The sequence below is a fragment of the Pleurodeles waltl genome, chromosome 5 (genome assembly GCF_031143425.1).
Source record: "Pleurodeles waltl isolate 20211129_DDA chromosome 5, aPleWal1.hap1.20221129, whole genome shotgun sequence".
NCBI classification, from domain to species: Eukaryota; Metazoa; Chordata; class Amphibia; order Caudata; family Salamandridae; genus Pleurodeles; species Pleurodeles waltl.
This window is the reverse complement of record NC_090444.1, coordinates 1,589,804,576-1,589,821,720: the sequence shown is the minus strand read 5'-3', so window position 1 is coordinate 1,589,821,720 and position 17,145 is coordinate 1,589,804,576. Positions and strand designations below refer to the sequence as shown.

Below are 17,145 nucleotides of genomic sequence, written 5' to 3'. Positions count from 1 at the left end.
AGCCAAGAAATGGGGCTAAACACCCTGCCCGTGTCACTGTGCAATCAAGGACAAAACTGTAACTCTTGCTTGGCTTAAAACAAGTGGACCTCTCAACTACGGAGTGCAATAAAACTTGCATTTCCCGCAGTACTTGAAAGATTCAACAAACAAAAAAGTAGTAATGTTAACACTATTGTTTTCCTTGGCTTTGAATGTGTTCTATAAAGAAAACAGCAGATATAATGTGACACGAAACAGGGGCTGTATGGTTTAACTAAGCAGCTGCTTCCACAGCCCTGGCCATTCAAAATGTAATTTGCAAAGGGACAGAAACTATTATCTTTTAGGTCTGTTCCTTTTCTTGCAGCTATACTTAAGACGTGCACATACAAAGCAGTTGAGGAAGGAAGTAGATGCACGCAGAGCTCCAGTTTCTTTTACACCAACCATATCACAAAAACATCTGTGGTGCGTTTTATATATACACACACACACACACACACACACAGACGCCCTCCCCTCCCCACACCCAGTCACTTTTCTTTTAAGACCTAACTCATCTTACAATACAACTTGTTACGAGCATCTATTTTCCTTCGTTGTCGCTTCTCTTTTCTCTATAATAGACTATTTTGCTACCCAGGCACTACTGGACATGTGAAAGCCCTGGGGTACTGCAAACCAAGGTGAATAACAGGAATGTGATGTCAACGATTCTAAGTAATAACAGTGTATTAGCAAGTTTGTTGCACCGTGTGCTGGACTGTGGGGATGACAAAGCATTAGATGAAACTTTATTAAGAAAAGCGTTTTGGGTTGGCATAACAAACGTTCTATGAAAAACACCTCACTGAATCCATGGGCAAACGAGCAATTTGGTCTGGAAACACAGATAAAGGCTTCTGCCACCTCATCAACCCCTCATAACAAGGGGAGGGGGGGGCAGAATTGTAAGTACCTGATAGTAATCTCAGCTTGCTTCTAAGCAACTTTGATATGCAAGAATAACCTAACTAAAGTGTGAGTGACTGCCAGATGATGGACAAATGCGATTTCCCCAGGACCACTAACAGGAAGGCTTTTAAAAGAACTGTGACACCCCCTACTTCAAAGGGGGAACAATCTGCATTCCTGAATCCAATAAATACTCTCACGTTGAAGTCAGTGGAAAGCAAAGTAAACAGCATGCTCCCTCGGAAGACAGCGGCTGACATGTGACCTCAGACTTTGATTACACAGCAAATGTGATGTGACTAGATAGCCAAATTTACAAGCCTATTTATTACCAAAAAAACAAGCATTTGAACTGAATGGGTGTCGCCTTCGCTCCAATTAGAGGTAAAGTAAAACAGTTGACATAAGCAGCCGGTTCAAAACGCCGCCAAACGCCGCCGTGAGCTCAAAGAGACAGACAAAAGGAACAAGCATTTGCAATGCAAGAACAGAAAATGCATGAGGGAGAGTAAGGAATGGAATATACAAAGTCACACATGACTGCAGATAAAAATAAGTAATAGACTAGAGCCATGTTAACAGAAACAGACTGGAGCCACTGACACATCCGGCGCTCTGGTCAAATGCTATTAGCCTAAGACAAAAGTAATCCCAAAGCACATGCTACATAAGCACAAGTGGAAGGGTACAAGTACTAGGTTCATGCTCCAGGGGAGTGTACAACTGTGGAAAAGGTGGGACTAAGAGCAAGGATTGACCACTAGCAAGCAAGGATTTTTTAAGGACACTGAAACAAAAGTATAGAAGTATATACTAAAGTATATAAAAGAGGTCTCAAATGCGCCACCTAACAAGTTAATGCAAGGGTTCTGTAAACACAGCTTTAGCATTGGCAGAGACAAACTCAAGCTGGGGAAACTAACACAAATAAAGCCAGCAAATGTGAAGCCAGGAAACTTGAGTTAAAAACCACAAAGCCAATGGCAAGCAAAGGGCAGAATGCATCCCCAGGTCAACTTTCTGAAACTCCATAAAATGTCTAAGCTGTCTGGTAGGCTGCAACATAAAAAAAACAATCCAGAGGGCAAGTAACATGATGACGGAGGGTGGGAAAGCCATCTGAAACTGTTTGGCATCTTATTGTTTGCCTAGTCCCAATTTGCAGTCATCCCGCCACCTGCTGGTAGTTGCAGCACTTGCTTCTTCAGCAGTTATTTACCAAAGATGCACACAGTGGGTACAGCAAAGGTGCCCTTGCATGCTTACTTAACTGTTATCCTTCTATGAGCTCTGAGTTCTACCTCGTGTATCTGTCCCAAGCCAGATGATACACACACAGGTTGAAATACAGCATGACTGTTTTCAGAGGGCAAGTTGGTTACAGGATGTAGGAATTTGGCTCTGTATATACTATTTCAAAGTAAGAAATAGTGTGCACAGAGTCCAAGGGTTCCCCTTAGAGGTAAGATAGTGGCAAAAAGAGATAATTCTAATGCTCTATTTTGTGGTAGTGTGGTCGAGCAGTAGGCTTATCACAGGGTACTGTTAAGCATTTGTTGTACACATACAGGCAATAAATGAGGAACACACACTCAAAGACTTACTCCAGGCCAATAGGTTTTTATATAGAAAAATATTTTTTTTAAGTTTATTTTAAGAACTACAGGTTCAAGATTTACAGGTAATACTTCAAATGAAAGGTATTTCACTCAGGTATTCTAGGAACTTTGAATAATCACAATATCATGTACAGTTTTGGCAAAAATGGCAATAAGCTATTTTAAAAGTGGACACAGTGCAAAAATCAACAGTTCCTGGGGGAGGTAAGTAATTGTTAAGTTCACAGGTAAGTAAAACACTTACAGGGTTCAAAGTTGGGTCCAAGGTAGCCCACCCTTGGGGGTTCAAGGCAACCCCAAAGTTACCACACCAGCAGCTCAGGGCCGGTCAGGTGCAGAGATCAAAGAGGTGCCCAAAACACATAGGCTTCAATGGAGAACAGGGGTGCCCCGGTTCCAGTCTGCCAGCAGGTAAGTACCCGCGTCCTCGGAGGGCAGACCAGGGGGGTTTTGTAGGGCACTGGTGGGGGACACAAGCAGGCACAGAAAGTACACCCTCAGCGGCACAGGGGCGGCCAGGTGCAGAGTGCAAACAGGTGTCGGGTTTTGTATTGAAAGCAATGGGGAGACCTGGGGGTCTCTTCAACAAGGCAGGCAGGCACAGGGGGGGCTCCTCAGGGTAGCCACCACCTGGGCTAGATAGAGGGTCGCGTGAGGGTCGCTCCTGCACTGGACTTCGGTTCCTTCCGGTCCTGGGGGCTGCGGGTGCAGTGTTGGTTCCAGGTGTCGGGTCCCCTGTTACAGGCAGTCGCGGGCAGGGGGAGCCTCTGGATTTCCTCTGCAGGCATCACTAAGGGGACTCAGGGGGGTCAACTCTGGCTACTCACGGGCTCGCAGTCGCCGGGGAGTCATCCCTGTAGTGTTGGTTTTCCGCAGGTCGAGCCGGGGGCGTCGGGTGCAGAGTAGAAAGTCTCACCCTTCCGGCGGGAAACGTGAAGTCCTTGAAGTTATTTCTTTGTTGCAAGAAAGTTGCACATGGTTGAACAGAGCCGTTGTTCATGGGAGTTTCTTGGTCCTTGGGTGCAGGGCAGTCCTCTGAGGCTTCAGAGGTCGCTGGTCCCTGTTGGATGCATCGCTGTTGCAGTTTTCTCCGAAGTTGGGAGACAGGCCGGTAGGGCTGGGGCCAAAGCAGTTGTTATCTCCGTCTTCACTGCAGGACTTCAGGTCAGCAGTCCTTCTTCTTCTTTAGGTTGCAGGAATCTAGTTTCCTACTGAATTTAGGGGTGTGTTTAGGTCTGGGAGGGCAGTAGCCAATGGCTACTGTCCTTGAGGGTGGCTACACCCTCTTTGTGCCTCCTCCCTGTGGGGAGGTGGGGGCACATCCCTAATCCTATTGGGGGAATCCTCCTTCTACAAGATGGAGGATTTCTAAAAGTAAGGGTCACCTCAGCTCAGGACACCTTAGGGGCTGTCCTGACTGATGGGTGACTCCCCCTTGTTTTTCTCATCATCTCCTCCAGCCTTGCCGCCAAAAGTGTGGGCAGTGGCCGGAGGGGCGGGCATCTCCACTAGCTGGGATGCCCTAGGGGGCTGTAACAAAAGGGGTGAGCCTTTGAGGCTCACCACCAGGTGTTACAGTTCCTGCAGGGGGAGGTGAGAAGCACCTCCACCCAGTACAGGCTTTGTTCCTGGCCACAGAGTGACAAATGCACTCCCCCCATGTGGCCAGCAACATGTCTGGTGTGTAGCAGGCTGGCAAAAACTAGTCAGCCTACACTGGAAGTCGGGTATGTTTTCAGGAGGCATCTCTAAGATGCCCTCTGGGTGTATTTTACAATAAATTGCACACTGGCATCAGTGTGCATTTATTGTGCTGAGAAGTTTGATACCAAACTTCCCAGTTTTCAGTGTAGCCATTATGGTGCTGTGGAGTTCGTGTTTGACAGACTCCCAGACCATATACCCTTATGGATACCCTGCATTTACAATGTCTAAGGTTTTGCTTAGACACTGTAGGGGCAAAGTGCTCATGCACATATGCCCTCACCTGTGGTATAGTGCACCCTGCCTTAGGGCTGTAAGGCCTGCTAGAGGGGTGACTTACCTATGCCACAGGCATTGTGAGGTTGGCATGGCACTCTGAGGGGAGTGCCATGTTGACTTAGTCATTTTCTCGCCACCAGCACACACAAGCTGTGAAGCAGTGTGCATGTGCTGAGTGAGGGGTCCCCAGGGTGGCATAAGACATGCTGCAGCCCTTAGAGACCTTCCCTGGCATCAGGGCCCTTTGTACCAGGGGTACCAGTTGCAAGGGACCTAACCTGAGTGCCAGGGTTGTGCCAATTGTGGAGACAAAGGTACAGTTTAGGGAAAGAACACTGGTGCTGGGGCCTGGTTAGCAGGGTCCCAGCACACTTTCAAATCATAACTTAGCATCAGCAAAGGCAAAAAGTCAGGGGGTAACCATGCCAAGGAGGCATTTCCTTACACAGGAGCACTGAAGTCAACATCTTGAGTATCTCGTACTACAAGCAGGGATCTAAGTGGGCAAGATCTATGGAGAATGACAAACCCATACTTTCAGAATGTAACAAAAACAGTTCCCCTACTTTTTGTTAAGATAACAACCGTCCCTTCCCCTCTCCTTTTGACTAATAAAGATATGTTATCCGGGAACAACAAGCATTGGCAAAGCCAATAGCTCTGGTTCTGGGTGTATTGTTTTGTCATAGTTTTTGCAAACCTTTATTTTGGGGTAAGGTGCAAGGACTTAATCTACTGTGGCATTGAAGGGAACCACATTGTATGTGGATGTGCTCCTTATAAAAAAGGGAAGAATGACATCACTCACAGTGAAGTTAACCAGTGGTTGAAGTGGACTGACCCATTGTCTCATACTATATGCTGTTGTGGGAGGAAGACACATGTGAATGGCACTATAACAGACCAATGGATGAAAAGGTCTAAGTCTTTATAAGTATATTATACATTTAATTGTAGTAAAATGAAAAGGTCTAGGGTAATGCTGGACCTAAAAAAGGCTAAGACTGTTGATTTCTTTGCCATAGATAAAAACGTTTTTAGCAGTTGCCCAGCAAAAGGAGCATCACTATGTTTACAGCTGAACAGACTATTTATGTGACAGGGCTACAGAATCAGTGATGATAAAAAAGCGAAAGTTTTTGGTAACTTTTTTGGTACCTGGTGAATTCAATGAGTGGGTCCATTCATTAGGGCAATTATAACAGATATTAGCGTGATTTTACAGTTGACAAAGACTACTAATAGCTCATAAAATCTAAATCACTCACACAGTAGTCCTCAGCCCAACATTATATAAGAGGAGACAGAGAGCAAATAATCACAAAAACCTCAAATGCAATTCTTTCTTTACAATAGATGCAAAAACGTAGGATACACACTACAATATTTTTGAGGAATTATTCTTTTGCCTATCTCTCACTACATTGTTTACAACACTATTAGGTACGTTAGCAATCACTAGGAACTTTGCCTGCTCCACAAGATCCTCGGACCTCCGCTTCAAACAACCAAGGTAACAACCACCCAATATGATCTATACTCGGGCCATGGGATGAAATGACCTGGATGCCAACTACTAATTTTGTCTGAGCAAATATAAATATCCCATCTCATAACTATACCGGATTTTCCTTTTGCATGAGTGTCCAAAGATCAAGCACGTCGACTCCACAGCTGCTGCCTACTCGACCACAGGCCTTGGCATACTCTCCAACAGAAGTATTGTAGCGGTTTAGTTTGTAACCTAGCATAAAAAGAAAGGAATAATTCAGCTAAAATGGGACAAATTAGGGGAAGATCCAACTCTCGGAAAAAGATGCTATAAAACATGTGCAAATGCTAAAGTAAAGAAAAAACGAACTAGAGGAGGGCAAATAAAGGGGCTGGGGGGAAGAACCAATCTAGAACTCTGAGCAAAAAGTATACACATGGAATTAATCAGAGAGTACTTAGCTGAATATTAGCCAAGATGGAGATAAGAACTCAAGTTACTTATGGTCTTTGCACGAATTATCATACTCTTTATAAATACTTAAAGTCAATAATTGTTCAAAAGAATGAAAATATCAGCGTAGGTTACTAAGCATAGTAACAGAATACATAAATATTTACAAAACAAACAATATAAAAAAACCAAACCTCATCAGATTTAATTTACCCAAGAATAAGCGTATGCCTAAATGAGTGAGTTCCATTTGTCCAGGGTTTTCAAACCTAGGATGGTTGCTGAACATTTCATAATCCATATGGACTTGTATCTCTTAAGCATGCTCTGTATATCGCCTCTTCTAGGGGGTAATTTCACATGGCCAATCACTTGCCATACATATTACATTTCTCAAAGTGACATACTGGTGCAAAGTGTCACCAATGTGGCATTCATGACTGGTTGTTGAATCCTGCTCTTGTGTTGGATTATCCTGTCTTTTACTTTTTGAGTGGTTTGTCATTATGTTAATATGATTTGTAAGGACATTTAATTAAATATACATTAGTTGTGTTACAGTTTTTTTTAATTAATTAGAGTGTAAGTGACGTTGTACAAATATTTTTGTGTCTATCGTTTGATCACAGACAGAACAATTATGGCATTTGTAATGACCGACAGTCCGAGGTAGAACTAGTAGGGTGGCCATAGTGGTTGGTTTGTGTTTCCAAGACATGGCATTGACCAGATGGACACCAGATAGACACATAAGTTTCTTCCTCTGCCAAACGAGAAGGGAGGAGTTCATTGACTAGCCCACATGTAGTTGAGTAGCCCACATGTAGGTGACTAGTCCACATGTAGTTAATATGTTCCAGTGTTTTTTACAACCTTAGAGATTTTATGGGATGCTGGATAAAAGTATTTTAACACAGGCCATACGATCAGGGGTACTCAGAGTTCTCGGGATAAGCAATAATTTTCTCTTGCACTTAGATCTGCAAACATTAATGCTGATTGGTAATGTTTCCAATGGAGACTTATTCTGCTGTAAACTAAATCAAGTGGTGGTACAGGGGAGAGTATTAATTTAACAGCCAAATTAGCTCGCTGCTCTAATTTTGGTAAATATAGGGTGGTAGTCAAAACATCACTTGCATACTGTTCAATAAAAGTTCAGTCAAGGAAAATAATTGGCTGAGAAATATGAACTTTGGTTACCGCTGGACTGTCCCAGCTCCAACTCCAGGTAAGTAAATCTTATATAAATGTGCATTAAACAACGGTCACCTCTTAGAATCTTGGCCAAACTAAAATTATAAGACCTGTAAAAGTAAAACTGTACACCGGCTTGACAGTAAGATCCCTTATGCATGATGGCTCAATGTGCCCACTGTCAAATAGGCCATCCGTGTGAACTGCCCAACTACACTCAGCTACACTTCCATCTTACTGGATGACTAAGAAATTATTTAAAAATAAAGAATGCACAATAAAAATAGCACTTCCCCTCGAAAAGAAAAAAAAACCTCTAGATTTAGTTTTTCTCCTTTTTATTGAGAGGATGAATGGATATGATGGCATACGATGTATTCGTTGAGGTAGACACCGAGATGCTATTGGGCTAATTTTAATCATGGAATGTAAGTTTAGAGTGGAAGGAGATGCCGTTACCTTTTTCTAAACACCATTTTTCCCATGCAGATTCCTCGAGTGGAGGAGGAGTTATCAAAATTATTTTGTCCTCTTTGATATTGACAGACTTCAAGTAGTTAATCATGGACTTCAAGTTATCAACATATTCCTCCAGTGGGATATGCTGCCGAGGGTTTTCTTCTGTCAGAGGAGGAGAAAGATAAACAAACCATCATTATTATGGAAATACAAAGGTAGTCGATGCACAATGCACAAGCCACTGGAAAGTCTGGGCTCACTGTGTTTTTTATTTTTTTAATATACCACATAAAGCTCACTTCAGTTTGAAATTATCACGATAACAAATTGCCGGTTATCCGACCCAATCTACAACTTGTAGCAAAAAAGATCTAGAAAAACAAATAGGTCTCGCTTTAAAGGGCACTTGCTGAGTTACTGGATTTGCAATGATTGTTGCCATTTGCAAATTAAATTACAATATATGTGCAGGTATACGGTGGGAAGCCATCTTGGAATGTTTTTGCTTATGAGAAAAAATATTCCAAGATGGCTTCTGTGGCATCACGGCATGTGGCAATGCACAAGCAGCTATTTTGGAATGTTCTTTCTGATAAGGGAAACGAATTCCAAGATGGCTTTTGATGTTTCCACATGTGTCATTATGCACCTTCTGCCATTCTGGAATATATATTTTTTCAAAGTTCAATTTGCTGTTCTAAAATGGCCGACTGCAATTTTAGAATGACTATATTTTTTTATTTAATGCAATTCTGTGAAACACAGAAATGAAGACCCTGTGGCACTGGGCAGCTGGTGGAACCTCGCACAATTATTTTTCGTGCACATTTTTAAGACACTATTTAAAAAAGAAAACAATGAAGCGAACGTAGGGTGAGGAAGAAGCGAAGTAGAAAGCAGGAGCTGGAAAGGGAAGAGACTAGTCAGTGAACAGATGGAGTGCTAAATAAAAAAATGAAAAGAAGTTCCCTCATGTCAGCAGTGGAATGATAAAACGTATCCAATCAAATGGATAGCATGGAAGCTAGGCTCCAGGGGTGGGACAAAACATGAATAAAGTTAAAAAAACATCAAATCAAGAGCAGGAAACTGAGATGATCCAACTTTGGGCATGAAACTGGTCAAAATCCCACTCTAATTATTGTGTTGTTCACAATAAATCTTCACCCACAGACAGCTTAAGTAGTCTGTAGGTGAGACCTAAAAACACTGCTCATAAAAATGAGCTCTAGTCACTGTGAGTGATTATTATGCCACACATAACATAATCGCAGCTTGGATGCTGAAAACTAGAGAAAAAGGAGCAGTGGCAAAGCCTATATAAGTGGCATTTTTATAGTACAAACGCAGAGACACACAACAGACATGCACTCATTGACATACAGATCACGCACGCACGCACGCATACCATACCATACACCATACCATACCATAAGACACTTGCACATCCAAACCCACAGACACACCACCAGACGTGAACAGACATAAGAAAACATTCCAAAAGACATGTAGTCATTGATGCATACAGACCAACATTCATACAGCCACTAGCAATAACTAGATTTTCATAGCATATTTCTGGCATTTCCGAGTGGTAAAAACAACAGTTACTCAATTTAACAGGATCCAATTGCCTTCTCAGTTTGAACCTGCGACCTGTAGATCCTTGTGACAGACATGTTAGCAAACAGATACAAATATGTAGGAAGAACCACCATCTTCATCAGGGATATTCTCCCTATAAGCAAGAGGGGGCGCCGAAACCGTCTACCGATACTGGTTTTCACCTTGTCAAGCACTGTGCCAAAGTCACTTCATATTAATTATTTTGCCATAATCACGAGTGACCGAGATCCCTAAACAGCCCTTTTGCCTGGGCTGTAACCCTTCCCAAAGTGTCTCACACAGGCCCCCTCTTCCTAGATAACGAGTTTCACGATCCGCCTCATCCCGGTATTCTGTAACATTTCCTGTAACTTGGCAAGAAGTACTTCATCGCCAACAGCAGTGAAAGCGGTTTCCAGTAGTCTGTGTTCAGTCTCAAGAGGGGTTAGCCAATTACAGAAAGATTTCAGGACTCCAGCAGTTTTTAGAAATACATATGCCCTGAAGAACAAATTACTTACCTTCGGTAATGCATTATCTGGTAGAGACTATCTAGCAGCAGATTCCTTATCTTGGAATTATCTCCAAGCATTAGACCGGATCTGGAATTTTATCATGAGCAATACCCCTGGGAACCAGTAGGCTGTGTCATTTTGCTCCACATGGCACAGTCTGCGCCGGAAGGTACGTGTGCGGTGCCTATGTAGATGCCAGTTCAGTGTGCTGATGTCAGTTTCTTTTTGCGATTTTTGCGTTTTTTTTTTTTTTTTTAGTTGCTCAATTTTTATTGAACTCAGTATATAATGTCATCAATAATTATTAAATCATGATTATGAGCCAATAACAGAATAAATGCATTAAGCATGTTTAATGAAAGACAAACTCCCTAATCTAAGAATAGGAATGGATCGTCTAAGGCCTACATGTTAATTCTACACTTTGTTTCATTAATTTTCATTATTTAAATATGGTTCTGCAGTGCAAACATTATGATCTCATGCCATTTGTCAAATTGACACACATTTTGTTTTCATTTGAAACTAGTTGTCAAGTTAGCTTTTAGATGACGCAGCCTTCATGCTAAGATTGAATCTTTGTTAACTGATATGCCTTCATGGCCCCGAGATAAAAACAATTCTTAATACTCTTAAAACTGCTAGACAGCAGTGGAATTCTTGCACATGCTCTCAGCCATACTTTCATGTTTTCATATTTCTGACAACAAATCCATTCATGATCTCTGTTTGCTTCCCTGGCTGATAGATTCAGAGCCTGTCACAGGATTGTGTGCTCTTTAGAGTTACCTGCACCTCATGATGGGTGGTGTTTTCTTTTAATGACTGCATTGCTTTTCCTCTTGACATATCCATAAGACACCTTTCCTGTGAAAGCTAGCTTCTGGGCTGTCAGTCCTAAAATATGATACTTTAACATGATTATGTCTTGGTATATATATATTTTTTTATTACTTTATTATAAACACTGCAAAATGATACAAAACCCAAGAGGGACCAAGGTCCCAGCATCTACGAACAGTGGTCTTTTTGCGACTTTCAACACAGGATCGCACAGCCACAAAGAACCCTGACCAATGGTGTGTGAAACTAGGGCCCTGAAAAGGGAGCAGCCGTGTACCTGAAAATGTGTTTGCAGAGCGTGGAGGATGGGTGGGTTGGTTAGGAATCTACAGCTAGATAGTCTCTACCAGATAAGGCATTTCTGAAGGTAACATGTTCATCTGATAGAAATTCCTAGCCCCAGATTCCTTACCTTAGAATAGATACCCAAGCAATACCGCCCCGGAGGAAGGTCTGCAAACTTTATTTATATTAGAAAGTCCTGCAGGCCCAAACGGGCAAAGTGCCCATCCTGAAATTTCTGACTGTCCAGGCAGTAGTGTCTTGTGAACAACTGCAGCGAAGTCCACTTTGCAGCCTGGCAGATGTCCAGGATAGGAACTTTGCGTGCTAATGCAGTGGTCACAGCCTTTGCTCTGGTGGAATGAGCACACAAGCCCTCCGTGGTTGCTTCCTGGACAATGCTTAGCAGATCTTAATGCAGAACACAATCCATTGAGAGATGGTTTGTTTCTGCATGGCCTTTCCTTTCTTGGTTCCAACATTCCCCAAAAAGAGTTGTTCGTACACCCAGAACGGTTGTGTGCGGTCACAGTAGAACAACAATGCTCTTTTTGGGTACAGTAGATGGAGCCTCTCCTCTTCCAAAGAGGGATGATATGGAGCATAAAAGGTAGGCAAGGTGATGGACTGGCCTACATGGCATGGGATGACTACCTTTGGCAAGAAGGATGCTCAAGTCCTAATGACCAGTTTGTCTGGGTAAAAAGAGTTGTAGCGAGGCTGAGATGACAGTTCTGCAGTTCACTAACCCTCTGAATAGATGTAATTGCCACCAGAAGGGCTGTTTTGATAGTAAGGAGCCTGAGAGCACACACACGAAAAGTAAGAACTAAAATCAAGGTCCTGTTGAGGCATAATAAAGGGAGTAGGTAGGAACATGTGATGTAGACCTTTTAGGAATCTATTTACAATAGTGGACTTGAAAAGGGGAGGCTGATCTGGCAGCCTCAGAAAAGCAGAGACAGCAGGTAAATACCCCTTCAATGAGCTCAATGCAGAGTCCTGCTGGGCCAGGGTGATAATAAACAAAACAACTTGAGAAAGAGGTGCAGATAAGGGGTCACCATGTTGTCTCTACACCATACCACAAATTTGCTCCAATGGCTGGCGTATACTGTCTTGGTGGAGGGACGCCGAGGTGCCAAGATAACATCACAGGCTTCGGGCGGAAGGTCAGAAGCTGTCAAGTGTCACCACTCAATCTTCATGCATGAAGGTGGAGGGTTGATAGGTTTGGGTGGAGAGCCCTTCCCTGCTGCTGCAACAGAAGATCCCCCTGAAGAGGTACCCTGATTGGAGGATGAATGGAAATGCTCAACAGCTCAGGATACGAAACTCTCAGAGCCCAGTCTGGAGCCACAAGGATGACTCGGGCCCCATCATTACTGATCTTCTTGAGAACTCTGGGCAGGAGTGGTATTGGGAGAAAGGTGTACAGGAGACTGGAACTCCACTTGAGATGAAAAGCATCAACAAGAGAGAGGTGCCTTGGAAAGTCCAGTGCGCAGAACTGCTGACATTGCATGTTCTCAGCGGTGGCGAACAGATCTAACCAAGGCTCTCACCACTGCTGAGAGATACCTTGTACCACCTCCAGTTAGAGACGCCACTATTGATCCGCTACTCATCTTCGGTTGAGTTTGTCTGCTCTGGCATTCAGAAAGCCTGTATTGAACCACCAGGGAAATGCCCTGATGTTCCAACCATCTCCAGAAATGTAGAGCCTCTTGGCAGAGGGTCCACGACCCCACTATGCCCTTTTTGTTGCAGTACAACATGACGGTGGTGCTGTCCATGAACACCTGCACTAGCTTTCCCTTGATGGCAGGTAGAAAGGCTACAATGCCAGTCGGATCGCTCAAAGCTCCAACAGGCAGATATGGATCACAGATTCTGCCGGAGACCAGAGTCCTTTGATCTTCACCTCTCCCAGACAGTCACCCTAGCCCAGGAGTGATGCATTTGTCACTAAAGTCAGCTCTGGTTGGGAAAAGGAGACGAGTCTGCCACTGACCTAATCGTAGTTCATCAACCACCACTGCAGGTCTTTTGCAGTGCCCTCCGAGATCTGGACCATGGCAGAGAGATTCCCCTGAAGCTGCACCCACTGGAACTTCAGGTACCACTTCAGAGCCTACATATGCCAGCAGGCATGTATTGCAAGCAGAATACAGGAGGCCATGAGGCTCAGCAGCCTCGGAGTCAGTTTCACCAAAATCCAGGATAGAAGCTGAAAGATCGGTATCATAGCCTGAATATTCTGGACTCGCTGTTTGGGAGTCTGTTCCCCCTTTAAATTCGCCACGGCATTTAAAACCTAGCCCGTTGGCGTACGGCCATCTGGCCGAATGTGGCCTTGATGTAACTATTGCGGTGAGACGCGCTATTTATTACACGCGCGCTCACCCCTGCCGCCCGTCTTGGAGTTTACTGTTTTGCGGTGACCCGCGGTCCGCAATTGACGATACCCGCGTATTTACCTTTCTTTCTTCTCTCTTTTTCTCCCTTTTTTCGGCGGCGGGATAACATACCGCCCGCACGTCTTTTTACAATTAAGAAACGAACGCGCTACTATTTTCGCGCCTTTTGCTTTTTCTATTCTTCCATTATCAATAGGTGAGTTCGGCACGGTGCCAATACCATATCTCAACTCTGTTTGGGAGGCTTAATGTAACGAGAGATTACATTTTATCAAAGATAGCATACATGTAACTGCCTTCTTTACGGATCAGATTTTAACTCTAGTACCCTTCAATTTTGGCTTTATTTATTTTCTGCATCCTAAGACATTTAACAACCTTTCCTATGTCCTCTGTTGTATCACTATATGAAGATTACTTGTGTCATCTTGTACAGGAGTATGTTTTTGCTTTGTGCCATACCTACCAGGAGTTGCGATGAGATAATTATCTTACCAATATCCATGTCATTTTTTATCTTTTTGTATATGTGAATCTTTTTTATATATGTGTATATTTAGCTCATAGTGGATTTCTGAGCCTGATGCCTCCCCGATGAGGCCTACCAAGAATATTTGGAGGGTGAGCATTATTCTACCTTCCCTTATTGTTGTTTTTTCTTGGTCTATCACGTTGGCACCTTTTTCACCTGGCACCTCCACGAGGGTATAAGGGTAACCTTCTGGGATAGTTATAAAAATGATTATTGTTGATCAAATAACTCTTTGATAATGATTTCCTTGCTTACCTTTCAGGTTTCTGATCTCCCTAGTAGGGGACTCGAATTAATCTTTTCATTAACATTTTTTTCATAAGGATTAGGTACGTACTTAGGTACTGAAGAATCGCACAAGATCTTTTTTGACTCAATAATGCGAGAAACATGTTGACCCTTTGATTGAGTAACACAGTGACTCTGTGTGCTCTACTTGTACCATTCTTCACTACATATCCTAGTAAACCGTGTATGTTTTTGTTTAGGGAGTGTAGACATCATTTTACCATATCCCTATACAGTGTTTTTAATCATGTCAGGGGTATAAATATCACAATAAAAGGTTCATTTTTACCTCTAGTCATTTTTAACTTTTTCTATACCAATCCTTTTTTCACGACTTGACCGGTTCCATAACATTTGTCAAAAGAACTCCGGCAAAGAGCCCCCCTGTGGGGCCCGTCAGGCATTGCAGTGCCGGCCTGACGAGGAGCATGGCCCTATGATGAAGCATGTCACCGAAAGGTGAGTTAGGGCCCTTGCTTCAAGCATATTGCTTTCCCCCCTTTTTCTGGAAACCTTTGGCTTAGAGAACCTAACCCCACACCCCCTTACCCTTTTTTGTAGTACTTTGGAACTGTGTGTATACTTTGTTTGGGATCTACTATTGGGAGACATACACACAGGACCAGGAGTTACCTTGCTCCGAATCTCCCACTTCGCCCCTCCTTTGCTGTAGTTTGATGACTCCCAAAAGTGCACTGTGTCCAGAACAGCTCTGATGAAAGGAAACATCTGAGAAGGGATCAGGTGGGACTTCGGCACGTTGACAGTGAACCCCACTGAGTGCAGGAGGTCTGGAGGTGGGAGAAGACCACCTGGGGTGAGCCTGCCTTCAACAGCCGGTGGTCGAGATAGGTTAAGACTGGCACCCCTGGTCTCCGCAGAGGAGTTGTAACCACAGACATAACCTTGGTGAATACCCAAAGGGGTGCTGGCAAGGGCAAAGGGGTGCATGGTGAGCTGAAAGTGCTTGTGGTCTACCGTGACCCGCAGTTAATGTCTGTGGGCAGGCATGATGGGAATGTGGAAGTATGCATCCTGCAAGTCCAATTCTACCACCCAGTCTCCCAGGTCCAGAGCAGACATGACTTGAGCAAGCATAAGCATTTGGAATTTCTCCTTTTTCAGGAAGAAATTGAGATGGGGCAGGTCTAGGATAGGATGAAGGCCACCGTTCTTCTTGGACACCAGAAAGTAGCAGTAATATCAACCACGATCTATGGCTGATCTCGACACCCTCTCTCTGACTCCCTTGACTAAGCAATATGCCACTTCCTGGTGGAGTAAGGAGATGTGGTCCTCCGTCAGTCTGTCAGACTGGGTGGCAAGGGTGGAGGGGTAGTCACAAAGGGAAGGAAGTAGCCTTTTGGGCAATTTGGAGAACCCTGAGGTTGGATTTTATCGACCTCCAGTGCTGCTAGTGATGGCGTATACTGCCCCCGACTGGATTCCTATGATGATCAAACGGCAAAAAAAAAGAGGCTTGGAGGATGCAGTTTCTGGGGATGGGTGGTGGACTGGCATGTACTCTGGATGCCTAACCTACGAAGTCTGTGGGTACCTAATCCTCAACCACACAAGGGCTGGGAAGCCTGCGGACCGTGGTGGCTGGGCAGGTAGAGACGTGTCTGGAAGCCCCTTACATGGCCACGAAAGGAGTGGAAGATGGACATGAGTTGGTGATGGGCCATGAAAAGGCCCAAGGACCTGGCCTTAGCTTTGCTGTTCCTGAAGCGCTCCAGCACTGAGTACGCTTTGTCTCCGAAGAGACAGGAGCCATCAAAGGCGATGTCTGTGAGCAAGGCCTGGGCATCTTCCGAAAGGCCAGTGGTTCTCAAGCAGGTGTGGCACCTTAGGGCCACCACTGATGAAACTGCTCTGCTCAGTGAGTCATTGTATCCAGCCCAAAGCATATGGTGAACTTAGCTGCGCCTCTCCCATCAGCAATAGCTTGGGAGAGAATGGATCGGGCCTCCTCCGAGACCATAGACATCACCTGTGCAACAGAGTCTCAGTGCGAGTGGGAGTGTTGGCCCAAAAGGCATGTTGTGTTCACCGACCACAGTGCCAGGCTGTTAGAAGAAAACATCTTCTTTCCCAAGGTATCCAGCCTCTAGGATTCCCTGTCCAGGGGAGTGTTAGGGAATGCCCCTGGATCTACTCTGGAAGTGGATGGAGTGGATGAGGAAACTGGGGTCCCCTGAGGAGAGGATATGATGACGAGCAATTTACCTATTCACAGGAGCCCCTCCCCGTGCTTGGAAACTGGCCCCAAAAAGGATGACCTTGAGGATTTCGTTAAACAGGAGAAGCAGTTCAGATGGGAAGACTCTCGGTTGAAGCACCACCATCAAGATGTTCCCCCTGAAAACTATAGAGGGCAACTGAAGGCCCAGGACCTCAACTGCTCTCTTCACCACCACAGCAAATGAGCCTCTCTCCTCTGTAGGAACAGTACGAGGAGAGACTAAGCCAGTATCCAGGAAGGTGTCCCGTCCACTGGTCTCCACCAGACCCTCACACC

The 17,145-nt window shown here is 44.3% G+C and overlaps 1 protein-coding gene across 1 annotated transcript in view; it reads right to left on the bottom strand.

The window, feature by feature from the left end:
- Positions 1-17,145, bottom strand: part of IAH1 (isoamyl acetate hydrolyzing esterase 1 (putative)) — a 197,837-nt gene that overhangs the window by 77,607 nt on the left and 103,085 nt on the right. The window contains exons 4-5 of the mRNA XM_069235904.1: positions 8,140-8,301; positions 6,161-6,282 (exon numbers count right to left, since the gene is read on the bottom strand). Of these exons, the coding sequence (XP_069092005.1) occupies positions 6,161-6,282; positions 8,140-8,301 (284 nt within the window). The remainder of the gene's footprint in view (positions 1-6,160; positions 6,283-8,139; positions 8,302-17,145) is intronic.